The 13,000-nt window shown below is 36.0% G+C and overlaps 1 protein-coding gene and 1 non-coding gene across 2 annotated transcripts; one reads left to right on the plus strand and one right to left on the minus strand.

The window, feature by feature from the left end:
* Nucleotides 1–4,269: 4,269 nt before the first annotated feature.
* Nucleotides 4,270–4,376, minus strand: LOC138869860 (small nucleolar RNA R71). The gene has a single exon (XR_011400110.1). It is a non-coding gene; the product is annotated as a small nucleolar RNA R71 (small nucleolar RNA).
* A 951-nt stretch (nucleotides 4,377–5,327) lies between these two features.
* LOC138868895 (uncharacterized) lies at nucleotides 5,328–6,092 on the plus strand. The gene is made up of 2 exons (XM_070146472.1): nucleotides 5,328–5,499; nucleotides 5,572–6,092. Exons 1-2 carry the CDS (start codon nucleotides 5,328–5,330, stop codon nucleotides 6,090–6,092), a joined length of 693 nt encoding a protein of 230 aa, XP_070002573.1.
* Nucleotides 6,093–13,000: the final 6,908 nt, after the last annotated feature.

Here is a 13,000-nt window from a genome sequence, read left to right on the forward strand (position 1 = left end):
GCTGAGCGATGGCGACTTGCTGAGCTCGCAACATCTTGAATATCACCTGGAGGGTGACTCCTCCTTCTTCTGGTTCTCGTGTTTCCTGGCCTCCAGCCTGGGCTTCCTTGTATCCATTCCTTACGGGGTGTGCGCCTGCTTCCGTGTTTAGAGCATTGTGGGAGCTGATATCAACTAGCTCCACATTTGGCACTCCCTCAGGGTTTACAGGTGGTACACCGAGCCCGATGCTGCTGTTTTCTCCAAGTCCTTCACTATCATGAGCAGGTGCATTTTGTGTGCTATACATATTTTGGCCTGAAATCAAAAAATCTTTGACAAGAAAAAGTGTGAAGAATAATGTGTGTTATCAGAAAACTAGCACCAAAATAATCACTATTATTTTTAGCCCCACGGTGGGCGCCAAACTGTTTACCTTGAAAATGGTATTAAAAATTATATTTGATTGTATGGTTCTAAAAATATGCGATTTATTTCAATACTAGTTGTTGTTCAATAGATGTAAAGTGTAAGTAAAGAGAATAAGGTATGCAAACCAATGTTGTCGCAAGACTGGACCTCAAGCAGGCTGGAACAGGGGGCCTTGAGGTCTATTAGGGCAATTAGCAATGAACAATTGATGAAGAACTAATGATATCAAAGGCCTCGAACATAGCCTTTTGCGGTTAATAATGGGCAATAAATGAAGAACAATAAATGAACAATAAATGAATAAGCAATAGATCTATAGAGTAATTGTTGAGCACGTTTTGGCAAGAAAAGCAGAGAATTTTTTATTGTATTGAATATTCATGTGTTACAAAATGACAAGGATTCCCTTTATATAGGAGTGGAGAATCCCAACATAGTACATGTCTAATAATGACGAAGAAATGCTATTGTATAATGGCCTAGTACGGATTTGTACTATTTCTCACAGATTGTTAGTTCTAATCACGTGCCCTCGGGGATTTCCCACCCTTCCATGACAGTCGTTGATTTTCATGCTGCCTCGAGGTACGCTGTGATGAGTCTTCAGTATACCCTCTTGAGACGGGTGCTTCGGGGACGAGCCTTAGACTGTGCTTCGAGCCCATTGAGGTCAGGCTTGAAACTCCATAAAAGCCTTAAAATTGGTCTTCCCTGATTTTGACCGTATACACTTATATTGGGTGAGACGAGATCTTTTAGACTTGGGATTTGCACTATCGTATTAGGGTAAGGATTGTTTGGAAGAATAATATCATATTTCCGCTTAGAATTTTGCAATGGTCCTTGTTGGACAAGAGAACTCCATGAATTTTTGATTGGGTGAGTAGTTATGAGTTTCTACATGTTTCGTTAGTCATTGACAAAGTATGAAGGTTTGTAGCAAGGTTATATATGATATAAGTTTTGTTACCGATACCAGGTTTGATAATGGGCAGCTAGTGTGGTCAGAGATATTTTCATAGGCATATGAGAGATGGGCTACATTGTGTGGTTATATCTTGTGAATATATTTATAAATTATTGCAGCTGGTTGAGATCGATACAACGTGTGTATGCGAGAATCAGATCTTAGAATGAGTCTTGGATATTGAAATTTGGTTTTAAAGCTTATCAGTTAAGGAGAGATGAATAATCTTAAGTCAAGATTGTATCAATGGGATTTTATGGATTGAAATAACTTGGGGTCACCCATGATTATGTGCATGGTGGGTTTATACAATGATTTGATGGCTTTGAAATGACTCTTGGCATGTTCGAGGACGAATGTATGTTTAAGGTGGGCAGAATATAATGACCCGATCGGTCGATTTGATCTTTAGCATTCTGTTTGGTAATTTGAGACTTTGAGTAGCTTCATATATTGTATTATGAATTATGTGTATGGTCAGTTTTTTTTTGAGTGGTTCGGGATTGATTTGGAAGAATAACTCTCGATTTGGAAGCTTTAAGTTAGAAAAGTTGACCAAGGGTTGACTTTTGGGTAAACACACTCGAAATCGAGATTTTATGATTCTAATAGATTCGTATGATAATTTTGGACTTATACGTGTGGTCGTAGCAATATTAGAGGTTCCTAAAAGGATTGGATACTATTTGTTGAAAGTTGGCAATTTGAAGAACTTAAAAGTTTGATGGTAGGCTATAATCCTATATTTTAGTCGCTTATTGCATGTTAATTCATTGCACTTTACTTGTGTTTGAGCTTTAATTAGTAGTGTTTTACACTTATTGTGTGTTTTATGCCTTGTAGGAGTGATTTCGAGTTATGTAGATGTTTTGGAGCTAATTTGAGCTATTTGGAGCTTTGAAGTCTAAGTAAAAGCCAGTGGATTAAGTTGGGATCGTGTTCGGGGGTCGAGGACCACATCTGGACATCAGAAATCAAGGAAGAAGCAACACTCTGAGGAATTTGGACTGCTTCAGCATGTGGGGCGGTGCGTGGTGTGCCGCAACAGTGCATTTTAGCTGTTTGATAAATTGTTGAGCTCTCTAATAATCCCCACCGATGCCCCGCATGGCGCATTTGGCCCAACCCTACTTTGTATAAATACTTGAAAAAACGTTATTTTCGAGACTTTTGACATACTTTGGACCTAAAGAGGCTAAGGAGGAGTGGGGAGAACATAAGCACTAGGATTTCATCATTCCTTCCTCACTCAAGACCCGAGTTTGGATTGAATTTATGTTTTCCTTTACTTTAATTATATTTTTATGATGAATTTCTCCATGTCTTTGAAGTAGTTCCTTTTGGAGTTTGATGGATTTGGTGTATTGATGATTGTTTGTGGATTATAACTCTAGTTTTATGTATTGAAGAGTTTTGCATAATTTAATTGTTGCATTTATATTCACTTGTTCATGTAATCGAGAGAGATATAACTTGTGATATATTTGCATTATATTGTTGGTTGAGTTCATTAATTCTTCTAAGTAATCGAAAGAGGCAAGTTGAATGATTGATTAAACCCAGTTAGGAGAATATCGAAAGAGGTTTTCCTAAGGACCAATCAGCTACGCATTCTTGCATATCTTCACAGAATTCAATTTGGTTCATCTTGCGAGGTTGAGACTTAATCGAGAGATGAGTTTCTGCTAAACGTTTGAACTAATAATCAAGTGAATTCGAGAGACTCACTTGAACATTCGAAGTGAATCATCTAGAATTAGATTCCAAACAATTATCTTGCACATATCCTATCAAAGCCCTATCTTCTCCCACTACTAACCTTATTTGCTTAATCCTTGTCTCGATAGTCACTAGTCAATAACTTTAGATTCTTAGTTAATTTTAATTAGTAATCATATAAATCTCAACTGTTGATCCTCTTGGATAGGAATAAAGCTAAAAACTACAAGAGCACTGTTTAACTCCAATCCATGTGGATACGATATTATACTATACCACTTTGATTAGCAAGGATAATTTAAGTGTGTGTTTTGCACTCGTTAAATTTTGGTGTCGTTTCCAAGGATCGGTATTCAATAGTGTTTGAAATAGTTTGTAATACTAATTCAGGAATTTTTATTTTTATTTTATTCTATTGTTCTCTTTTTACGTTTGGTGTTTGTTGACTGTGCGCAGGTTACAGGTAAGATTGTTGCGTGACTCGAGCGTCTGCGAAAGAAGTGCTGCCATACGAGCCAAAGATAGAAAAATAACTGTGACAACCTAGGAAGGAAAGAAATCTCACTTAGACGTTAGAAAAGGTCAGGCAATCCTCAACCAAAGAAACTATGGTTAGAAACAATGATGATAATGTAGATTTGGATACGAGAGAGGCATCTCAAAAACGAGAACAAGCAGGACGGGATGTTGAGGAAGCAGCTATTAGAGCTGCACATATTATCTATGAAGAAGAGAGGGGTCGAAGAATTAATCAAAATCAACCCTTGGCTACAGAATAGTTTGGAAATATAGCTCCCATGCCTGGGAGACATCTTGGCGATTGTTCTAGACCGGTCTACAATCAAGTATTATCAAGTGTTAGACCATCTCCAACTACAGCAAACAATTTTGAGTTGAAGCAAGGGTTGCTTCAAACAATTCAGAACTATTGTGTCTTCAGAGGAAAGATGAATGAAGATCCAAACATGCATCTAATGGACGTCGAGGAGATTATGAACACCTTTCAATATAATGGGGTGTCACAAGATGTTGTGTACCTAAGGGCATTCCCCTTTTCAGTTAAAGATGATGGAAAGCAGTGGCTTCGAAGGTTGCCTAATGGATCGATTAGAACATGGGAGGAGATGACTAGAAAATTTCTTGATAAATATTTCTCCTCATCTAAGATGGGCAAGTTTAGAAGAGAAATCCATAACTTTTTCCAAAAAGAGACTGAAATTGTTTTTGAAGCATGGGAGAGGTTTAAGGAGATAGTTAGAAAGTGACAAAATAGTGGAATTGAACTCTGGATGTAACTCCAGGACTTTTGGGATGGATTGATACCAGCCTCGTGTAGAACATTGAGCAATACAGCTGAAGGCCCTTTGATGAAGAAGACTCCATAGGAGATAGTTACAATTCTTGATGAATTATCTGAAAATGCAATTCAGTGGCCCTCTGAGAGTGCTGAAAGAAGAAGACCAGCTGGTGTTAACCAAGTTGATGCTAATGAATTTATGCAGGTACAACTTGATGCTATGGCTAATGAAATGCGAGAGCTGACCTTAGCCATGATAGAAAGTGAGCCTCATGTAACTTGCGATATATGTGGAAGAGGACACCTTATTCATGAGTGTCAAGCCTCAACTGAGGAAGTGAATATTGTGGGAAATTATAATTTAATGATATGGGTCAGAAACACCCCGGTTATTCTTGGAGTTCACCTGGGGGAACCGCAAATGCATGGTAACAAAACAACCCTAGATTCCAAGGACAAGGAGCTCTTATTTTTATGAATCAGCTAAGGCGACAGTTTCAGCCTCAAAAGCCCAATCAGTCTGGTCTAGAAGATCTAGTGAAGGCCTTCATTGTGAAAAATGATGAAAGATTTAATGTACAAGGGGCAGCAATTCAAAATTTAAAAAAGCAAGTGGGACAGATTGCAACGATATTATCTGAGAGGGTTCTAGGAATTCTCCCTGCTGATACTGGAAGAAATCCTAAAGAAACAGTACATGTTGTAACCTTGAGAAGTGAGGAAGTGTTGAAAGATCTCACCCCAATCCAAAAAGATGCGAGGCTTGAAAAAAAAAGTGTAGAGCAACTGAAGAATGATATTGATAAGAAGAAGAAGAAGGGCCAGAGGGAAGATGAGAAAAAGAAGAACGATGAAAATTCAAGAAGGGAGGAACCTGAGGAGAGCAAGCATATGCCTGCTTTACCTTGCTCTTAAAAGTTATATAGAGAAAAGATGGACAAGCAGTTTGAGAGATTTTTGGATGTGCTGAAACAGGTTCATGTAAACTTACCATTCACAGAACTGCTCTCACAAATGCCTGTCTATGCAAAATTCTTGATAGAAATCCTTACGAAGAAGAGGAAAATAGAGGAGACCGCAGTTGTCAAGCTCACAGAGCATTGCAGTGCGATATTGCAAAATAAACTCCCATAAAAGTGTGAAGATCCAGGGAATCTTACTATACTTTGCTCTTTAGGAACTATTAATTTCGATAAATCCTTATGTGATTCTAGTGCCTTAATTTATTTAATGCCTCTATCTATCTACAAGAAACTGGAGAAGGAGATTGGAGAGATACAGTCTGCACCCATATCTTTGCAGCTGGTATACGAAACGACAATCACACCCGAGGGGATAGTGGAATATGTGTTAGTTCGAGTGGATAAGTTCGTATTTCCTATTAATTTTATAGTGGTAAAAATGGAGGAAATCAAGGAGGTCACCCTCATCCTAGGAAGATCATTCTTAGCGACGGGCATAGCTATATTAGATATTGAAGAGAGAAAATTCATGCATATAGTGGGTGAGGAGACTGTGACTTTTAATATGGATGTAGAAAATGGGGCACAAAAGGACAAACTAGTTGCGAGTGTTGAGAGCAAAGTAAAGGGTTCGAAAGAGAAAGATGCGGTGAGTGAGAAAGATAAGTGTGGGGTGTACCCAAAGAAGGACGAGAAGAAACCATCTATATGGATGTGTGCAATAGTTTGGGCGTGAGGAATGGAGCTCGACTTCCACTCAAACCTCGACTAGATGTTCAAGGAAGTGTCTTTTACCTTATGTTTTTTAATTATGTGCCATGGAGACATGCTGCAACTTAAAGTGTGAGGTGGGAGATATTTGTATGTATGCATGTATATTAGTTTCTTTTTCTTAGTTTTAGTAATTAGAGATAGAAAAAAAAACTTGAAGATTTTTTTTTTTAAAGTTTTGATTTTTTTCTGACGATGGATATCATCGACAATTTTCTTAAGGGGATAAAGTCGAAGGAAAAAGGACAAAAAGATTTTCTTTTGTTAGGTAGTGTAATAATTCCCCTTGGTTTTTCTTTATGCCGCGGCTTTTTTCCAAGGATTTTGTTTGAATATGGTGTAGTTTGTTTTTAATTTTTTTAGGAGTAGGAGATCTTCTGCAGTGATTTTAAATGAAAGCAATATCTCTTGACTTTATTATGCCTTAAGAATAGTAAGTGCTTTAGTTATGATGCTTAAGCTCTGTTTTTGACTCTTGTATAAACCTTAAATTGTATGATATTAACTTTGCTCGACTACTTTGACTAGAGTGTCTTGATGAATCCGATCTTGAGTGAGTTATGTTCCATATGCGTGTGAGTTTTTGTGTTAGACTGTGCATTGCATTTGATGTCTCGAACTTGCCCCGTGTGTTTGCAAAGCGAAATAGTAGTTTTATTCAGTCTTGGAAGTGATATATGCATTTTTTTGTTGAGCCAGATATATTTTTACCCACTTAATTGTTATGTATCTTAGTTAACCCCTTTTGAGCCTGTAATCGTGTTTCTTTGGCAACCACATTACAATCCTTACCCATTTGTTTGAATTGACAATCTACTTGAACCTTGTACCTCTCGTGAGCACTTGAATTTGTTATGAACTTCGTAAAAGTTAAAGTGTGGGCCGTTGGTTTAGCTTTTGAGTGGAACTATTAAAATAAGGAGAAAGTTGCACTGTTTTAAAAAAGTAAGAGCCACTTAAATTGAATAAGAAAATGAAAAGTAGTTGTATTGTTGTGAAGAAAAATATTCCTTGATAGTGGTAACTCTTGATGTAATTGTGCTTAAAGAAGTAAAAAGTTTATGTATATTGATATGAAGGTGGAGTTATGGTTTGACATAAGTATGGAGTTTTAAATGGTTATTTATATCTATTAAAGTGCTTAGGGAGGTATAGTCATTCTTATATCTATTATATCATGTCCATTCTGCAGCCTACATTACAACAGAAAAAAGTCCTACTCGATCCTTGACTAAATGAGCTCAATTAGTAGAATAGTACACTATAGGCAAGCCTACGGTACGTCTTTTATAGCATATGAATGTTATTTCTGAGAGTAAGTGAATTCTTTCTATCATGAGTTCCTAATTGTTCCTAAATTTTATTGTGTGTGGAACTATTCTCTATTATTGTGTGAGGGCACTTGATTCACGAAGGAAAGGTGTCGTTGACCTCTGTGTTAGAGTAAGTAAGCGAGTTGTGAAAAATGTGTGGTGCGTTTGAGTCAAATGTTGAGGCAAGGATGCGTTAGTGTGCTTAATCTGTTCTAATTATTCTTGGTGTGATTAGTTAGAAGATTTGCTTAAAAGGGTCATGTTTATATGAAGTGTAGTTTGATTGCTCAAGGAAGAGCAGTGATTTAAGTGTGAGGTGTTGATAGTAGGCTATAATCCTGTATTTTAGTTGCTTATTGCACTCTAATTCATTGCACTTTACTTGTGTTTGAGCTTTAATTGGTAGTGTTACACTTATTGTGTATTTTATTCCTTGTAGGAGTGATTTAGAGTTATGTAGATGCTATGTACCTAATTCGAGCTATTTGGAGCTTTGATGAGTAAAATCCCAAGGGATTAAGCCGGGATCGTGTTTGGGGGTTGAGGACCACATCTGGACATCAAAAATCAAGGAAGATGCAACACTCTGAGGAATTTGCACTGCTACGGTCCGCAACAGTGTGTTTTGGCTATTTGATGAATTGTTGAGCTCTCTGATAATCCCCATTAATACCCCACATGGCGTGTCGCCCCATCCGGCTCGCCTGTGTACTTTTGCCAAAGCTATTGTCCTATTTCGGCTAGGAAAGGGTGGTTCGTATGGACCTGACCCTACTTGGTATAAATACATGGAAAAACGTTATTTTCAAGAAATTTGACATACTTTTAACCTAAAGAGGCTAAGGAGGAGTGGGGAGAACACAAGCACGAGGATTTTATCATTCCTTCCTCACTGAAGACCCGCGTTTGGATTAAAATTTATGTTTTCCTTTACTTTAATTATATTAGTGATGAATTTCTCCATGTCTATGGAGAAGTTCCTTTTAGGGTTTGATGGATTTGATGTATTGATGATTGTTTGTGGATTATAACTCTAGTTTTATGTATTGAAGCATTTTGGATCATTTAGGCCCCGTTTGGCCATGAGTTTTGCCAAAATAAATTTGGGATTTATTTTCAAAACTCATGTTTGGCCATAAATTTTGCCCACATTTTGGCAAAATCCCTAATCCCAAATCCCAAAATCACCCTAATTTCTGATTTTGGGCCAAAATCCCAAAACTTAGGAATTATATACATGTTTTTTCAAAATAAAGTTGGGGACTATATTTTGAAAACGTATGTCCAAACACATTTTCATCTTCAAACCAAACTTCACCCAAATCAAATTTAATTTGGAATCTATGACCAAACGCTAGCTTAATTGTTGCATCTATATTCATTTGTTTATGTAATCGAGAGAGGCATATCTCATGATATCTTTGCATTATATTGTTGGTTGAGTTCATTAATTCTTCTAAGTAATTGAAAGAGGCTAGTTGAATCATTGATTAAACCTAGTTAGTAGAATATTCGAAATAGGTTTTCCTAAGGACCAATCCACTACGCATTCTTGCATATCTTCACAGAGTTTAATTTGGTTCATCTTGTGAGGCTGAGACTTAATCAAGAGAGGAGTTTCTGCTAAACGTTTAAACTAATAATCGAGTGAATTAGAGAGGCTCACTTGAACATTAGAAGTGAATCATCTACAGTTAGATCCCGAATAATTATCTTGCACATATCCTATCAAAGCCCTATCTTCTCCCACTGCTAACCTTATTTGCTTAATCCTTGTCTCGATAGTCACTAGTCAATAGCTTTAAATTCTTAGTTAATTTTAATTAGTAATCATATAAATCTCAATAGTTGATCCTCTTGGATAGCAATCAAGCTAGAAACTACAAAGAGCAATATTTAAATCCAACCCCCCATGGATGCGATATTATACTATACTATCTTTAATTAGCGATCATAATTTAACTGTGTGTTTTGCGCTCGTCAGAGTTCATAAGTTTGATCAAGAGTTGACTTTGATGTTATTGGACTGCAGTTGGTGTTTCGAGATCTTGGATAGGTCTATATAGTTGAATTGAACATGTATGCAAAGTTTAAAAGTAATCTAAAGGGTTTAAGTGTAATTCAGACACTCTATTGAAAGATTAAAGATTTAGCAACTTATGACAAATTCTATTGTGATGCTCCGATGGTTGTGTTTGAGGCTTTTGGTAAGTTTGAGTAATATCTCTGCACTTGTTGGTATGACTGGATGGGGTCTCGAAGGGCTCGGGTGTGTTTTCGATTATGTGTTGAGAAGCTAGTTAAGTTAAAGATTTTAAGTTTGACCACAGTTAATATTGGGACAAGATGACCTATTTTCGGTGTTTGGAGTGACCGAACAGACTCGTAGAATATTTTATTATTGAAATGCATATATGGTTTGCATCCAGGAGATTCCGAATGAGCTTTGGGTGCTAAAACAAAGATTTTTTTATCGCTGGTTTTTGGTTTTTTTTTTCTGGTGTAAATAATTATGAAAATGCCATTTTTCTCCCTGAAATTTTCAAAATTTCTTTAAAACTTCAAAATACCATATCTCCATTATTTTAAGGTCAAATTGGGTGATTCAAAAGGCTAACTTGAGTGTAGTCTCACAAGGATAATGTTGAGCTTATCAAATATGAGTTTCGGGGTCATTTAGGATCAGATTAGAGCTAGAATAGATGCTGTATTTTTTTTTACTTGTTCAGAAATTTAGTCACTTTTTCTCACAAGGTTATGGAGCTCGGATTCAGGCGATTTTAGAGGGGATTTTAACAATTTGGATTAGGAGTAGGTATTTGTTACTCAGATTTATTTATATTTCATGATTCCAACCTTGAATTTAACGATTGTTTGATGAATCAAATTGAAGAAATTGAAAATAGTAAAACATTTTCTAAAACATAAATTGATAATTTGTGGGTCGATTTGAAGTCGGATTTGGATGAAACACATATATTTAGACACGTATCGGAATGGGTGTTTGAATAATTTGAGTTTTATCGGGTTCTGAAGTGCGGGCCGGGGTTGACTTTTTGATTTTAGTAAAACATCGAAACTTTATTGTTCAAAATCGTTTTCTATGGCTTTTATTTATTATATTATGTTATTTTGCATAGATTTGAGCCGTCCAGAGATTGATTTGCACATGAAGAGCTTTTTAGAGTATTGATTTAGCTTGAGGTAATTTTCTTGCCTAGCTTTGTTGAAAGAATATTTTTTCCTCATAAATGATATTGTTTGCTACATGCGGGAGTGATGCATACACGAGGTGACAAGCGTATAGACATATGCCAGAGTTTTCATTCTTGGGAGGGGTAATTATATGTTTATGTGTGCTTCGTTGAACTTGGTGATCCCTTGACTTATGCTTTATTTAATTCTATGACTAATAAACTTAATTAACTATGTTAGAATTCATATTAGAACATATGACATCTTTAAAAGGTTTAATTTGTCATTTTCAGACTGTTTATATACTGAATTGACCGTAGTATCATAAACACTCATTTATACATGTTATTGTCTTTCTACCTTAACTTCTTTATCCTTAATAAGAGATGAGGATTGGGACCTTAGGTCTATGTTTTGCACGAGAGTTATTTCTATGCGCTTGATATGATGTTAGTACGATGAATTGCTGTGCAGTGTGAGATAAGATTAGTCGGTTGATTGTTACCACATGAGAAGAATTGGACTTTTCTGTTATGATTACTCGGTCATTAAATACTTGCATGTCCTCTACTTGGGTTCCTATTAATATTGTTATTTTGTATGTTTCTTTCTTGTTTGTACTCTTTATATAGTTATATATGTGTTTCCTAACTCGCATGTTACTGTGATATCTATGTTTCTACCTTGTCTTTACGGTTGCCCTATGTTTTTACTTAATTTATTTTTCCTACATGTTCTCTTCTAATTCATGCCTTTACTATTATTTGCCTATATTTGTTGCGTGATTTACTTATTTGTGACTTGACCTGTTACATGCATCACTTACTACTTGCCTTCACATGTTATATGTCTTTATTTCCCATGTTCCTCCACATGCTACATGATTTCACTTATTACACACCTCTACTTGATACTTATTTTATTTGACGTACATCCTTTCTCACTTCATACTCTACACTTCCTTGCTTAGCCGGATTGGGTGACTTTTTGATTGGTTGTGTGTTTATGCTTTATGGAAGCTTTTGGTTTTAAAATGTGGGAGATTTGCTCTAGGGTGCTATGTTACTCACCTTACTTTGTTCGATTTCGTATTCCTAATTGAATTTTGTGTGTTAGTTTCCTTGGTATTACGTTGTGAATTTCTTGACCTTCTTATTGTTGAATAGTATCCCTACATTGAGATATATATATATATATATATAATTCTTAAAATCTTTGCTATTTAAAATACCTAGTTCTAGTTTTTCAAGAAGACTCGATTATAATTCTAATGTTTCTCTATATTCTATGTTATTACTAATGTTGTATAAACTAATATATATTATGTGGTGATGAAAACTTATGTATTTAGTAAAAATATGTTGTTTCATAAACTTATTAGTCCGAAAATCTTCTCGCTCTGAGATATATATATATATGGGATTGGGTTACACGCTGCTACGGAAAAGATATTATTATGTGAGATCGGATTGGGTATTTGTGTTTGTGTGTGTGTGTATATATATATATATATATATGGATCGGGTTGCGTGCCGCTACAGAGATGACATGTTATGATTGTTCTTGATTGCGTTCTATATCTATGTTACACTGTGAATTGAGTATAGGTGATATTCTAGGCCCTCTGTCAATTGTATTCACGTTTCTTTCTCGTATTGCTCTTACTGCTTATTATCTGCACAAGTAAAATATTGACTGAGTACCTTTTGGCTAAAAATCTCGCCACTACTTCACCGAAATTAGTCAAGATACTTACTGAGTACATGAGGTCGGTGGTACTCATGCTACACTTCTGCACCTTGCGTGCAGATCTTGGAGTTGTGTCGTTGTTGAAGACAAAGTATGGCATTGAAGACGTTCCAGATTCAAGCTACCCCATGTTCATGGTAGTTTAGGACTTAAATTCTGTTTATGTACACTTCAAACAAATGTTGTTTTACTATCATACCACTTTTGTAAATTTAAGTCTTAGAGACTCATGACTTGTACTACCAATCTTTGGGTTATTATACAGAGATTCAGTTATTTCACTTATTGACTTCATATTAATTTTAGTAGAATTGTGTTAACTGTTAATTGGCTTACCTAGCAGGTTGGGTTAGGTGTCATCACAACTAGGTGGATTTTGGGTCGTGATAATGATTAACTTAGCTCTCAATGTCAGATTTTATTTTTTTGTCTTTCTACTCAATTTTTATTTCTTCTATCTCGACTATACTTACAAAACGATCATTTGTAACTTCAATGATGTCTTTTACAATCGCGCGAAACGCGAGCAAATTAACTAGTCATGGATATATTAAGAAGTAGGTCGAAAGTCCATTGGGATGGGAAGAAAATCAAGATCAACGAAAAGAAAGTGAAC

This window comes from Nicotiana sylvestris, chromosome 5 (assembly GCF_000393655.2).
Source record: "Nicotiana sylvestris chromosome 5, ASM39365v2, whole genome shotgun sequence".
In the NCBI taxonomy this organism is placed as follows: Eukaryota; Viridiplantae; Streptophyta; class Magnoliopsida; order Solanales; family Solanaceae; genus Nicotiana; species Nicotiana sylvestris.

Coding starts and splice junctions, on each gene's coding strand:
- LOC138868895 (XM_070146472.1), top strand. CDS start 5,328: ATGGACAAGCAGTTTGAGAGATTTTTGGATGTGCTGAAACAGGTTCAT. Junction 5,500..5,571: donor CAAGCTCACAGAGCATTGCA/GTGCGATATTGC, acceptor TTTGCTCTTTAG/GAACTATTAATTTCGATAAA.